The 14,183-nt window shown below is 47.0% G+C and overlaps 1 protein-coding gene across 1 annotated transcript; it reads left to right on the top strand.

The window, feature by feature from the left end:
- The first annotated feature begins 2,459 nt into the window (after window positions 1-2,459).
- On the top strand, window positions 2,460-10,831 carry MED7 (mediator complex subunit 7). Its single transcript, XM_084839250.1, has 2 exons — window positions 2,460-2,529; window positions 7,762-10,831. Exon 2 carries the CDS (start codon window positions 7,779-7,781, stop codon window positions 8,469-8,471), a length of 693 nt encoding a protein of 230 aa, XP_084695376.1. The 5' UTR covers window positions 2,460-2,529; window positions 7,762-7,778; the 3' UTR covers window positions 8,472-10,831.
- Window positions 10,832-14,183: the final 3,352 nt, after the last annotated feature.

Genomic DNA, 14,183 nt, shown 5'->3' with positions numbered 1-14,183 from the left:
CGCAGACGATACCACCCTAATGGCAGAAAGCGAAGAGGATCTAAAGAGCCTCTTGTTGAGGGTGAGAGAGTGCAAAAGCTGGTTTGAAACTCAACATTAAAAAAACGAAGATCATGGCATCTGGCCCCATCACTTCCTGGCATATGGAAGGGGAAGAAATGGAAGCAGTGACAGATCTTATTTTCTTGGGCTCCAAGATCACCGCAGACGGTGACTGTAGCCATGAAATTAAAAGACGCTTGCTCCTGGGGAGGAAACCTATGGCAAACCTAGACAGCATAGTAAGAAGCAGAGACATCACCTTGCCGACAAAGGTCCGTCTAATCAAAGCTATGGTTTTCCCAGTAGTAACATATGAGTGTGAGAGCTGGACTATAAGGAAGGCTGAGCGCTGAAGAATTGATGCTTTCGAACTGTGGTGCTGGAGAAGACTCTTACGAGTCCCCTGGACTGCAAGGAGGTCAAATCAGTCAATCCTAAAGGAAATCAACCCTGATTGCTCATTGGAAGGACAGATACTGAAGGTGAAGCTCAAATATTTTGGCCACCTAATGCGAAGAGAAAACTCTCTGGAAAAGACCCCGATGCTGGGAAAGACTGAAGGCAAAAGGAGAAGCGGACAGCAGAGGATGAGATGGCTAGATAGCATCACCGATGCAATGAATTTGGACTTGAGCATGCTCCGGGAGAGAGCGCAGGACAGGAAGGCCTGGCGTGCTATAGTCCATGGGGTCACGAAAAGTCGGACATGACTGAACGGCTGATCAACAACAATTGCAGCTGGGGAGGGAACAGTTAACTCTCCCTTTCTCACATGCTGCAACCCACACCTCCACCCATACCCCAAATCTTTTTCTGAATGGTCATTAGGCTTAGAAAAAAATATTTTTCCTTTGGTTTGAGATGATCTGGGCAGGGGGGAAATTAACTGAAGAATTTATTTTATTTGAAATTATTTGGATGAGAAATTGGCTGGTTTTGCCTCCTGTGAAATTTAAATAAATCGAAGTAATTATTTCTAAATTTGCACACATAGATACTTAAAGATATGCATATTTGTGTTCCATCAGCCTGGCAATGCCCCTGCCTTCTTCCAGTTATGTATGATTAATGAATTTGGTTCATTTGGGTCACTTGGAAGTTGGCATTCTGGGCTGTTTTCCAGAATACAAGTTATATCCTGGAATAGCTCCTGGAACATGATTTCTGTGGCAGTTTTGTGGTTGCTTGCATCACTCCCACATAGCCATGTGTAACTAGTGGATTTGATTGTTTTGGCTCACTTGGAGGCTAGTGTTCTGAGCTATTCTATTTGGTACTGGGCGGGTTCTGGGCATTATGGGGTTAATAATATAAAGATGAAAGGGTTTCAGGCCTAAAATATTGTTCTCAAGTGTCTCTAATACATGCCATTGCTTTGGCATGGTTCTTTTAAAAATAAAGAGCCCATTCTGTTTAGTTCTGTTCCAGCTTTTACACCATTCCCAAATTGGTGGCTCAGAGGGCAGTCCATGAGCCATATAACAGCATATATAAGTACAAATCTACATTTGAGTTTTTACAGACCAGGAAATCTAACAGCCTTTTTTTAGATCAATTTTTTTAAATTTCAGTTTTGCTGTTAAACAGCTGTGAACATAGCCAGCTCAAGACATTTTGCTGCCTGAGGCAGAAAGGATGCCCCCCCACCCCCCTCCAGACTGGCAGTTGAAACTGGGCAGACTGGCAGATGGATCTTACTTTGACATTGGCAGTGTCATCCACACACGAAGTGTCATCTACACACACTGCTTTGTCCTCCAGTTCCTCTACACCCCACCCTTGCATCAGTACGGAGAAAATAAACTCATACAGCTTATTTCTCGTATTTTAGGGAACGAAGAATAGGCAGAGGGGCTTATTCATTTGTAATTTCATACTTTCTCCAGAAAAGAAGGCCTGAGCTTGAAAGGGTTTGAAAAGGCCTGCCTTTCTGACTACGAGGCAGTCCTGGGTTTTTCCATGGAGCCCTTACGAGCAACTCTCGCTTTTAACCCCCTGAGAGAAAACAAAAATTGCGCCCGAACAAAAAAAAATCCTGTCTTCGGACAAAGGAATGGGTTTTCTCGCCCCCCGCCCCGACCAATAATTGCCAATAGCTCCTACATCTTCCCCCACAGACTTAAAATCAAGCCTGCCTGATGCTGAGGACGGAGCCTGACGAGGGGAGGCGGGCGGGCGGGCGGGCGGGCGGGCGACTACGACGGAACTCCTGACTGCCTGACACCGAGAGCAGCCAATCAAAAAGCAACCCACTTCTCCGCCTATGGGCGAAGTCTATGGTTGCGTCCCCCCCCCCCCGTCCCTTCCGTTCTTCCCGGCTAGCGTCTCCGCGAGGTAGCCAATAGGGAGGGAGACGGGGGCCAGAGCGGAGTGCGGCGGAAGTGTCTCTGTGCTGGGCGGGGGGAAGAGGAAGACCCGGAGGAAGGGCCGGGAAGCGGCGGCGGCGGCGGCGGCAGGAGCGGCTCTGGCGCTGTGACGGGTCCTCAGGTGAGAGCCCGTCCATTGCTCTCCTTCTCCGCCTGTGCGCGCAGAGTCAGGCAAGCCGCAGGTTTCCCGCTCCGGGGTCGAGCCCTGTTCAGTGCCGCGGGCCGTTACTGGCTCCCTTCTCCGAGTGCGTCCAGAGCCAGACGCCCCTGTTCCCGCACCGCCTTTTCGTCACAGGCCGGGAGCAGCGAGACCTCCCTTAGCCCGCGCGGGCGCTGCCCCTTCTGGGGCGCACCTGCCAGGTGCGAGGCGTCGGGGGAAGCCTTCCTCCAGCAGAGAAAGAAAAGACCCCTGCAGCCGCGAGGAGGAGCTCAGGCTGCCCCTGCCTCTCGTACAGCGGCGACCGGCCCAGCTCCGTGGTGGTTGGAGTTAAACCCGCTTTTTAGGGGTTGTGGGGGTCCTGCTCCGGGGTATTCCCCCTCCGGTTTCCACCTGTTGAAACTGAAAGCCCCCCAGGACGTCTGCCTCCAGTTTGGTCAGTTGTCCTCACGGACTCCGACAGCTTCACCCCTTTTGTCGCTGTGTCCTAGGAGACACCCAATAGGTTAAATGGTTTCCTTTAACCAATGAGGAGTAGTAACAGGAAAAACTGAGTTTTCTGTTTGGTAGCGTTAATAATTTAAACCAACACGTGGGGTTATGTATATAATAAAACAACTAAAATTTTATTAAACACAAGAAGAGTTATATATATATTATTATTTAACCATCCTTTCTTAGTCCTTACCTACCTACCCCTTCTAAACCCTTCTCCCCAAACCCCACTCGCTAGAAGTGAATCACTGAATCCCTAAACCCTGCCCAACCGTTAAACTGTCAGTTCTCTCCTTTTAAGCACCGTAGAATTCTCTCACTCCACTCTAACTTACCTGAATAACATTCTGCAATTTAAACACAAACGTACTACCATGCATACGTTACACGGGTCAGTGCAAATTGCCGGATCACACAGGGGTGGGTGTGTTAAAGCCCTCCTACCCACTTGTGCTGCTAACTATGCCTTTAAGGTAGCTTGTAGTTTGATGGTTTTGTTCCTTGCTGGAGGAAGGAGAGGACGTAAGAGCAAAGTGTGGTGAACCTACATGACTTGGATGGCCTGCTCTTTTGTGAACAATTAAGATTGCAGTTCTGTGGCCACTTGTCGTTCAGTCGTGTCCGACTCTTTGTGACCCCATGGACCATAGCACGCCAGGCCTTCCTGTCCTCCGCTCTCTCCCGGAGCATGCTCAAGTCCATATTCATTGCATCAGTGATGCTATCTAGCCATCTCATCCTCTGCCGTCCCCTTCTCCTTTTGCCTTCAGTCTTTCCCAGCATCAGGGTCTTTTCCAGAGAGTCTTTGCATTAGGTGGCCAAAATATTTGAGCTTCACCTTCAGTATCTGTCCTTCCAATGAGCAATCAGGGTTGATTTCCTTTAGGATGGACTGATTTGACCTCCTTGCAGTCCAGGGGACTCGTAAGTCTTCTCCAGCACCACAGTTCGAAAGCATCAATTCTTCAGCGCTCAGCCTTCATTATAGTCCAGCTCTCACACTCATATGTTACTACTGGGAAAACCATAGCTTTGATTAGACGGACCTTTGTCGGCAAGGTGATGTCTCTGCTTCTTACTATGCTGTCTAGGTTTGCCATAGGTTTCCTCCCCAGGAGCAAGCGTCTTTTAATTTCATGGCTACAGTCACCGTCTGCGTTGATCTTGGAGCCCAAGAAAATAAAATCTGTCACTGCTTCCATTTCTTCCCCTTCCATATGCCAGGAAGTGATGGGGCCAGATGCCATGATCTTCGTTTTTTTAATGTTGAGTTTCAAACCAGCTTTTGCACTCTCCTCTTTCACCCTCAACAAGAGGCTCTTGAGATCCTCTTCGCTTTCTGCCATTAGGGTGGTATCGTCTGCATCTCGGAGGTTGTTGGTAATTCTCCCGGCAATCTTAATTCCGACCTGTGATTCATCCAACCCAGCGTTTCTCATGATGTACTCTGCATAGAAGTTAAATAAGCAGGGCAACAATATGCAGCCTTGTCATACTCCTTTCCCAATTTGGAACTAATCGGTTATTCCATGTCTGGTTCTTACTGTTTCTTCTTGACCCTCGTACAGGTTTCTCAGGAGACAGGTAAGGTGGTCTGGTACTCCCATCTCTTTCAGAATTTGCCACAGTTTGTTGTGATCCACACAATCAAAGGCTTTAGCGTAGTCAATGAAGCAGAAATAGACGTTTTTCTGGAATTCTCTTGCTTTCTCCATGATCCAGCGAATGTTGGCAATTTGATCTCTAGTTCCTCTGCCTCTTCGAAACCCAGCTTGTACTTCCGGTAGTTCTCAGTTCGCATACTGCTGAAGCCTAGCTTGTAGGATTTTGAGCATCACCTTGCTGGCATGTGAAATGAGCGCAATTGTACGGTAGTTTGAACACTCTTTGGCGTTGCCCTTCTTTGGAATTGGAATGTAAACTGACCTTTTCCGGTCTTGTGGCCACTGTTGAATGTTCCAAATATGTTGGCATATAGAGTGCAGCACTTTAACAGCATCATCTTTTAGGATTTTAAATAGCTCAGCCGGAATACTGTCATCTCCGCTAGCTTTGTTGTTAGTAATGCTTCCTAAGGCCCACTTGACTTCACCCTCTAGGATGTCTGGCTCAAGTTCAGTGACCTCACTATCATGGCTATCAGGGACATTAAGATCTTTCCCGTATAGTTCTTCTGTGTATTCTTTCCACCTCTTCTTAATCTCATCTGCTTCTGTTAGGTCCCTGCCTTCTTTGTCCTTTATCATGCCCGTCTTTGCACAAAACGTTCCCTTGAGATCTCTGATTTTCTTGAAGAGATCTCTAGTCTTTCCCATTCTGTTGTTTTCCTCGATTTCTTTGCATTGTTCATTTAAGAAGGCCTTCTTGTCTCTCCTTGCTATTCTCTGGAACTCTGCATTCAGTTGGATATATCTTCCCCTTTCTCCCTTGCTTTTCACTTCCCTTCTTTCCTCAGCCTCATCAGACAGCCACTTTGCTTTCTTGCATATCTTTTTCTGTGGCCACTTACCTGCGAGTAATCTCCATTGGATTTTTAATTTTTTTTTCGTTTCTATAGCACCCAATAGCCGAAGCTCTGGGCAGTTCACAAAAATTAAAACCAAAAAGTACACAGTAAAACAATATAAAAATATAAAGTCATTAAAACCACAATATAACAACGCAACCAGAATAAAACCTAGCAGCAATGCAGAGATTTAAAATACAGATTTAAAACAACAAAGCTAAAAGACTAGGAAGCGAAAAGACTAAAATGCCTGGGAGAATAAAAAGGTCTTCACCTGGTTCCTGAAGGAATACAATGTAGGTGCCAGGAGAACCTCTCTAGGGAGCTCATTCCAGAGCCGGGGTGCCACAGCAGAAAAGCTTTTCTTCCTAGTAGCCACCTGCCTCACTTCCTTTGGCAGGGGCTCACAGAGAAGGACTGCTGAGGACGATCTTAAGGTCCAGGCAGGCAAATATGGGAGGAGGCGATCCTTCAGATAACCTAGCCCCAAGCCGTTAAGGGCTTTGAATACCAGCACTTTGAATCGGGCCTGGAAATGGACTGGTAGCCAGTGTAGCTGGAAAAGTACTGGCATAGTATGAGCTCGCTGGCCAGTCCCTGTTAACAATCTTGCTGCCCTATTTTGGACCAGCTGAAGTTTCCGGACCGTTTTCAAAGGTAGCCCCACATATAATGCATTGCAGTAATCCAGACGAGAAGTTATCAGAGCATGGATAACTGTAGCTAGGTTATCTCTGTCCAGATAAGGGCATATTTGGTATACCAGCCTAAGCTGATAAAAAATGCTCTGTGCCACTGAGTTCACCTGTGCCTCAAGTAACAGTTCTGGGTCCAAGAGCACCCCCAAACTACAAATGCGATCCTTTAGGGGGAGTGCAACCCCCTCCAGAACAGGTTGAATATCACCTAGCTGGGCAGACTAACCACCCACTAACAGCACCTCCATCTTGTCTGGTTGAGTTTCAGTTTATTGGCCCTCATCCAGTCCATTACCGTACCCAGGCACTGTTTCAGAACAGCCACTGCCTCACCTGGATTTGATGAAAAAGAGAAATATTGCTGGGTGTCATCCGCATATTGATGGCACCTCAGCCCACACCTCCGGATAACCTCCCCCAGCGGTTTCATGTAGATGTTAAACAGCATGGGGGATAAAATAGAGCCCTGTGGAACCCCATGGCATAATTGCCATGTCACAGAGCAGTAATCCCCCAGCACCACCTTCTGGAATTGGCCATCCAAGTAGGGGTGGAACCGCTGCAGTGCAGTTCCTCCAACTCCCAACCCAGACAACTTATCAAGAAGGATACCATGGTCGATGGTATCGATAGCTGCTAAGAGGTCCAGGAGAATCTACAGGGTCACACTCCCCCGTCCCTCTTCCGGCAGAGGTCATCCCACAGGGCGACCGAGGCAGTTCCCATTCCAAAACCAGGTCTGAAGCCCGACTGAAATGGATCTAGATAATCTGTTTCATTCAAGAGGGCCTGGAGCTGTCTTGCAACCACCTGCTTAAGCACCTTGCCCAGGAAGGGGATGTTGGCCACTGGCCTATAATTGTTAACCTCCTCTGGGTCCAGGTTAGGCTTTTCCAGAGTGGCCTGATTACTGCCTCTTTTAAAGAGGCCGGCACCACTCCCTCTCTCAAGGAGGAATTTACAACCTCCTGGACCCAGCCAGACACCCCCTCCTTCTTTGATGTAATAAGTTGTACTTCTGAGTAGAGGTGAATGGGATTGCACTATGTGTTCCCAACTTTGTTGTAAAAGATACGGAGAGGTTTCCATGTAATCTAAGGTGCTGTCCAATTCCTTTTTTTCAAAAAAAAATTAGGTAGGTAGCTGACAAAGTATAATTTTGGTGAATAATTTATTTTAGTGCACAGTCCTGTGCATGTTTAGACAGAAAAAAGTCCTACAACTCCCAGCATTTTTTCTGTTTAAATATGCATAGGATTGTGCTCTTAAACCCTCTATAATGTGTTTTAAAAACAGCCTGACAAATCAGTTTCCAGCACTTGCTAGTAATGTCTTAGTCATTAGCCTTGTATAGCTGGCCTGAAAGGAAAAAAGAACCAGTTATCTTCTAGTTTATAAATACCTTACTGCCTAGTCACTGGTGTTAAACAGTACTGTTACACCTGTATTTGTTTTAAATATAAAATTATTGGTCTTCATTTTGGCTTTTTCTTCTAGTAACTTGATCTGCAACAATGGGTGAACCTCAGCAAGTGAGTGCCCTCCCTCCACCTCCAATGCAATATATTAAAGAATATACTGATGAAAACATTCGGAAAGGTGTGGCCCCTAAGCCCCCACCACCTATTAAAGACAGCTATATGATGTTTGGAAACCAGTTCCAATGTGATGACCTCATTATTCGACCATTGGAAAGCCAAGGCATTGAACGATTGCACCCTATGCAGTTTGACCATAAGAAAGAACTAAGGAAACTCAACATGTCTATCCTGGTCAACTTCTTGGATCTCTTGGATATATTGATAAGAAGTCCAGGCAACATAAGGCGGGAAGAGAAGCTGGAAGACTTAAAACTGTTGTTTGTTCACGTGCATCATCTTATAAATGAGTATCGGCCCCACCAAGCCAGAGAGACATTGAGAGTCATGATGGAAGTGCAAAAACGTCAGCGTCTCGAAACAGCTGAGAGATTCCAGAAGCATTTAGAGCGAGTTATTGAAATGATCCAGAACTGTCTGGCCTCTCTGCCTGATGATTTGCCTCACTCAGATGGAGGGATGAGGATAAAAACTGAACCCATGGACCTTGAGGACAGCATAAATTGCATTGGACAGAATGAGCAGCAGAGAGCAAGCTCTAGCATCAAGAAGGATCAGGTTTTGGATAAAGATGCTAACATGTGTGGCATTATTGATGAAATGACATGAAAAAGGACCTTGTGAGATTCCCTTTGTGTCACTGTAATAAAGTTCTTGAGAACGAAAATGAAACTGATGCTAAAGAGTTTGGTAGAATTTGAGGTGTTTCTTCTATGATACCTTTTGATAGCGATACCTAAACAATCATGGAACACAGTCTGTAAGAGTCAATAAACTCTGATGGTTTTTTATTTTTGTAGCTTTTCAGTGTGCACTAACTTTTGTAGACTTGGCTTTAAAGAAAAGTAAAAGTAGTAGACAGCTTTATTGATATAGAAACCATCCCCATTATAATTGGGCACTGCCCAAATTCCATTATTACCTATTTTATGAATGTATATGGGGAGTTTTTTGAGGAATTTGAACATATGCTGTTAGTTACTTTTTTCAGGCAAACTAAAAAATATGCTACGGTACTGCAACAGTGCTATGAACATGGATAGAAGTACAAATAATTTAGGGTGTGTATTTTATGAATTTTGGTCATGAATTGAAGTAATTGTGCTTTTGCACAGAGGGAGATCTTGGTATTTATAATAAACTTTTTTTAAGGAACGAATACCTACTTTTGAAATACTTCTGTTTGGCACAAAAATATCTTGAACCAAACTAGCCTTGCATCTTGAGCAAGAGGCGGCCTGTGGCAAACCGGTTTTGTGGGATCGGTTCCAGCTTCTTCCTCCTGATTGACAAGGTGCTTTCATCTGTAAGGCCAGCCACCTGCTTACTTGATCCTTGCCCATCTTGGCTCATTATGGGCTGCAGAGAGAGACTGGGTGAGGGGATCAGGGTGGTGGTGAACGCCTCCCTTGAGGAGGGAGCGATGCCATCAGCCCTCAAGGAGGCAGTGATAAGACCGCTCTTAAAGAAACCCTCCTTGGATCCCCAAGTTCTGAACAACTTTCGCCCAGTCTCAGATCTGCCATTTTTGGGCAAGGTGATTAAGCGGGTGGTGGCGATGCAGTTGAAGGCACACTTGGAAGAAACCGATTATCTAGACCCATTTCAGTCAGGCTTCAGGCTTGGGCATGGGACAGAAATGGCCTTGGTCGCCTTGGTGGATGATATGAGGAGGGCTCTGGATAGGGGTGAATGCTCCTTGTTCTCCTCGACCTCTCAGCGGCTTTTGATACCATTGACCACGGTATCCTCCTGGACCGCCTGGAGGGGTTGGGCATCGGAGACACCGCATTGCGGTGGTTCCGGTCCTTCCTCTCCGGCAGGTAGCAGAGGGTAGCACTGGGAGAGGAGGTTTCGGACCCGTGGCCGCTCACTTGTGGGGTGCCGCAGGGTTCCATCCTCTCCCCGATGCTATTTAACATCTATGTGAAGCCGCTGGGGGCTATCATCAGGGAGGTTTGGGGTGCGGTGTCATCAGTATGCGGATGACACGCAGCTCTACCTCTCGTTTAAATCTTCACCAAGGTTGGCCATAGAATCCCTGTCCAAATGTCTGGAGATGGTGAGTGGCTGGATGGGGAGGAATAAGCTGAAGCTGAACCCTGACAAGACTGAGGTGCTTTTATTGGGAGACAAGAGGAGGCTGGGGGATGTTGACCTGTTGAATGGGGTATGGTTACCCTTGAAAGACCAGGTCCGCAGCCTGGGGGTCATTTTGGACTCCCAGCTGTCCGTAGAGGCTCAGGTGTCAGCTGTGAGCCGGACAGCGCTGTATCAACTCCATCTGATACGGCGGCTGCACCCCTTCCTTACCAACCATCTGCTCCTATTGGTAGTACATGCCCTGGTCTCCTCTCGTTTAGACTACTGTAATGCACTGTACTTGGGGTTACTCTTGAAGACGGTTCGGAAGCTGCAGCTGGTACAGAACGCGGTGGCTCGCCTGATTAAAGGCAGCTGCCGGCGAGATCACTCCAGTGCTGAAGGAGTTGCACTGGTTACCAGTTGTTTTCCGGGCCAAATTCAAGGTGTTGGTTTTGACCTTTAAAACTCTGTATGGTTCCGGCCCAGCCTATCTTAAGGAGCGCCTCCAGCAACACCAGACAGGCTGCTTAACAAGATCAGCCTCGGATGGCCTTCTCTCTGTCCCATCAGCCAGGACAGCTAGACTGGTGGGGACGAGGGGGAGGGCCTTTTCTGTGGTGGCCCCCACTCTGTGGAACTCCCTCCCTAAGGAACTCCGTCATGCCCCCTCTTTAACGAGCTTCCGCTGTGCATTAAAAACGTGGTTGTTCAGGCAGGCATTTGGGGTGAGTTAGGGTATTTTAGAAAATGTTTTTATTATAGAATTTTATTGTTTTAAACTGTTTTATTATATGTTGTACATCGCCCAGAGTGGCTGGGTGACCAGCCAGACGGGCGATTAATAAATTTAATAAATAAATAATAAGTCTTACAGGATGAACCCTACAATCTTCCTATGATTGCAGCGTAAGGTTCTATTGTGTTATGAAGCAATTGCCACCCTGTTTAGATTGCTCTTGGAAGGAGAAAGTTGATTGCAAGAGAACTGTGCCAGCTGTTTCTATGGGCTCACAAACGTGAGCTCCTAGATGAGTTAAAGGGGGCGTGTCAGTGGGAGGGGAAAGGAGGGGAGGAGAGTGGGGATGTGGGGATCTGAGCCACCCCCAGCCCTCCACAGCCTCCTTCACTCCCCCTCCCTGTAGTCTCTGCTAGATGGGCGAAAATGCCTGTCTAGCTAAAATGCAGAGCGGAAGGCAGTGTGCCTCCCGCTCTGCATTGGTTATGCATAAGCCTCCGAGTCCGGAGGCTTACGAGTACCCAGGGTGGATCCAATAGGGAGCAATCCTGTGGCCCCTAGACAGAGTCTCAGGGCTATAGGATAGTTTGGATTTCTGGATCTGAGGTCAAGAGACACTACTTCAGCCTTGGAGCCAGAAATCCGAGCTTTCCTCCTGCTCCCCTTCACAGATGGCATGGAGAGAACCACACCGGCTGCTGCTCTGAGGTTGCAAAGGTGACCATGGAGAGAAGGGAAAGGGGGTGTGCAACGGGGAGGGGAGGGGACTGGGGAGGCCAGATTACGCTGAATCCCCAGGCCTCCCCAACATCCTTCCCTCCCCCTCTGTGGAGCCCCAGCTAGGTGAAAAAGCTTGTCTAGCTGAAATGCAGAGCGGGAGGACTGCCTCTGTTGCTTCTCCTACTCTGCATTGGATGGCAGTAAGCCTCCGAGATCAGAGGCTTATGGCCACCTTGATAGGCACGATCCTATGCATGTGTAGTCAGAAAAATGTCCATGGCTGGCTGGGGCATGCTGGGAGGTGTAGGACGTTTTTCTGTCTAAACATGCAAAGGATTGTACCCTTAACAAGGTTAATCACAGAGGTGTGTAGCCAATGGTGGCTTTGCAAGGTGGGCTATTCAGTTTTTAATCACCACCACCACCTACTGCAGCCCTTTCTGCCATATCCCATACCGTTTTGGAGGGTACCTCAATGCCCAGCTTTGCAGGGGCTTCACAAGATGCAGGTGAGCATATGTGAAAACTGGATGTCCTAACTTGCACAAGAAAGAGGAGAGTGCAAAAGCTGGTTTGAAACTCAACATTAAAAAAACTAAGATCATGGCATCTGGCCCTATCACTTCCTGGCATATAGAAGGGGAAGAAATGGAAGCAGTGACAGATTTTACTTTCTTGGGCTCCAAGATCACCGCAGACGGTGACAGTAGCCATGAAATTAAAAGACGCTTGCTCCTTGGGAGGAAAGCTATGGCCAACCTAGACAGCATAGTAAGAAGCAGAGACATCACCTTGCCGACAAAGGTCCGTCTAATCAAAGCTATGGTTTTCCCAGTAGTAATGTATGGCTGTGAGAGCTGGACTATAAGGAAGGCTGAGCGCCGAAGAATTGATGCTTTCGAACTGTGGTGCTGGAGAAGACTCTTACGAGTCCCCTGGACTGCAAGGAGGTCAAATCAGTCCATCCTAAAGGAAATCAACCCTGACTGCTCATTGGAAGGACAGATAATGAAGCTGAAGCTCCAATATTTTGGCCACCTAATGCGAAGAGAAAACTCCCTGGAAAAGACCCTGATGCTGGGAAAGACTGAAGGCAAAAGGAGAAGGGGACAGCAGAGGATGAGATGGCTAGATAGCATCACGGATGCAATGAATATGAACTTGAGCACGCTCCGGGAGAGAGCGCAGGACAGGAAGGCCTGGCGTGCTATGGTCCATGGGGTCACGAAGAGTCGGACACGACTGAACAACAACAACAAGCACTGCTACTGCAAAGCCACCATTTGATGCCAAGAAAAGAGACAGGGAACTGTGAACTTGGCAGTTAATCCAGCAGCTCAGCATCAATGGCAATCCTATTGCACGTTTGTGAATGGTGTCTGCCTTGGTGAATGGGGAAAGAATGGCAATGAGTACCAATTACAGCAGTAAATGGATCCCCTCTTCTACACAATGGCTATTAATGGAAATCCTTTTGCTTACAGATTCCATATGTAATTTTGTCATTAGAATTGAATTACTCTTGCACCTGTTTTCTAGCTCCCTCCCCTTCCCTCCTATATGTTGGATTTGGTGGATCTGTGTATAGTGTTCTGCTTTGAGCCATCATGAATTGATGAAATATTGTTTCTTCACATCAGAAATGAATTAGGACTGCACGCATTAAACACATTTCATCAAACTTCAGTGTGTATGGCAGGTTTCTTAATTGCCATAGGTTGCGACACTAAAGGTTCATTTGCGCTTGCAACACTTTATGGCTGCGATGTTTTTCATGTAAAGTGGCAAAAGAGGGCAGCACTTCTCTAGCAAATTATGATGTTTTTTTCATTAGGATGTAAGCGCATTTAATCCACATTTATTTGTAAAGACCCCAAAGAAATGTGATGCTGTGGTTTTACCATGAGATGCTGCTGACCTCATATGAAATTTCATATTTAGTAAGCATTAACATCATCATCCATTAGGGACATATGAAAATCAGTTTTATATATCAAGCCTATGTCTATACTGTCATTTGCAATATTACAGTGGTATTTTCATTTATTTTTGTTTATTAAATTTGTATCCTGCCTCTCCTCGAGAAATGGCACTCAAATGGCAGTAAGAATAATAAAACAGATAAATACAGAATTTTGATTAAAATATAACAAATCAATCTGTAAGAAGAGGACATGTGTACATCCATCAGCGCATAGTGCCAAGACTGAAACACAGACACCTCAAATGTGGTATATATATTAAGGGGACCCTAGGGTAGGTCGGTTCCCTAAAAACTGACCTTCACCCCCTCCCGCACTGCTTTGTAGACAGCGTGGAACAGCCCCGCACTCGGAAGAGGAGTATGGAATGGCGAAAACGGCGTTCTGGGGCAGGGAAGTCGGAAATCTGGTATGACACATCCAATGGGTCGTCTGGCCACTGCTTCCCATACTCTGACTTTCTGTGGCTAGACAGCTGAAATCGGCTGTCTAGCTGCAAATGCTGGGTGGCTGAAGCACAGAGGGGATGATCCCCTCTGCTCTTCTCCTGCCCTGCATTGGATAGGCGGTCACCTCTGAGTTTGGAGGCGACTGCCTATCCCAGTAGGATTGCTCCCTTAAATGTGCTCATGTCTGTAATAACATATTCAGCCACTAGGGTGGCTTTGCAGTCCATACAGTTTGAGGTCTCAGGAGATCAGTAGGCTTTGGGGCAGAGTTATACGCCTGCCATCTCCTCCCTGCTGTTGGGCAGCCCCTGTCAGGGGAATGGACTGCACAGACCCCTTTCTGAGGGCG

Source organism: Heloderma suspectum, chromosome 2, assembly GCF_057233095.1.
Source record: "Heloderma suspectum isolate Gila_16-S chromosome 2, 16-S_ref, whole genome shotgun sequence".
NCBI classification, from domain to species: Eukaryota; Metazoa; Chordata; class Lepidosauria; order Squamata; family Helodermatidae; genus Heloderma; species Heloderma suspectum.
The sequence above is the reverse complement of the archived record's forward strand: the minus strand, read 5'-3'. Positions and strand labels throughout refer to the sequence as shown.

Coding starts and splice junctions, on each gene's coding strand:
- MED7 (XM_084839250.1), top strand. CDS start 7,779: ATGGGTGAACCTCAGCAAGTGAGTGCCCTCCCTCCACCTCCAATGCAA.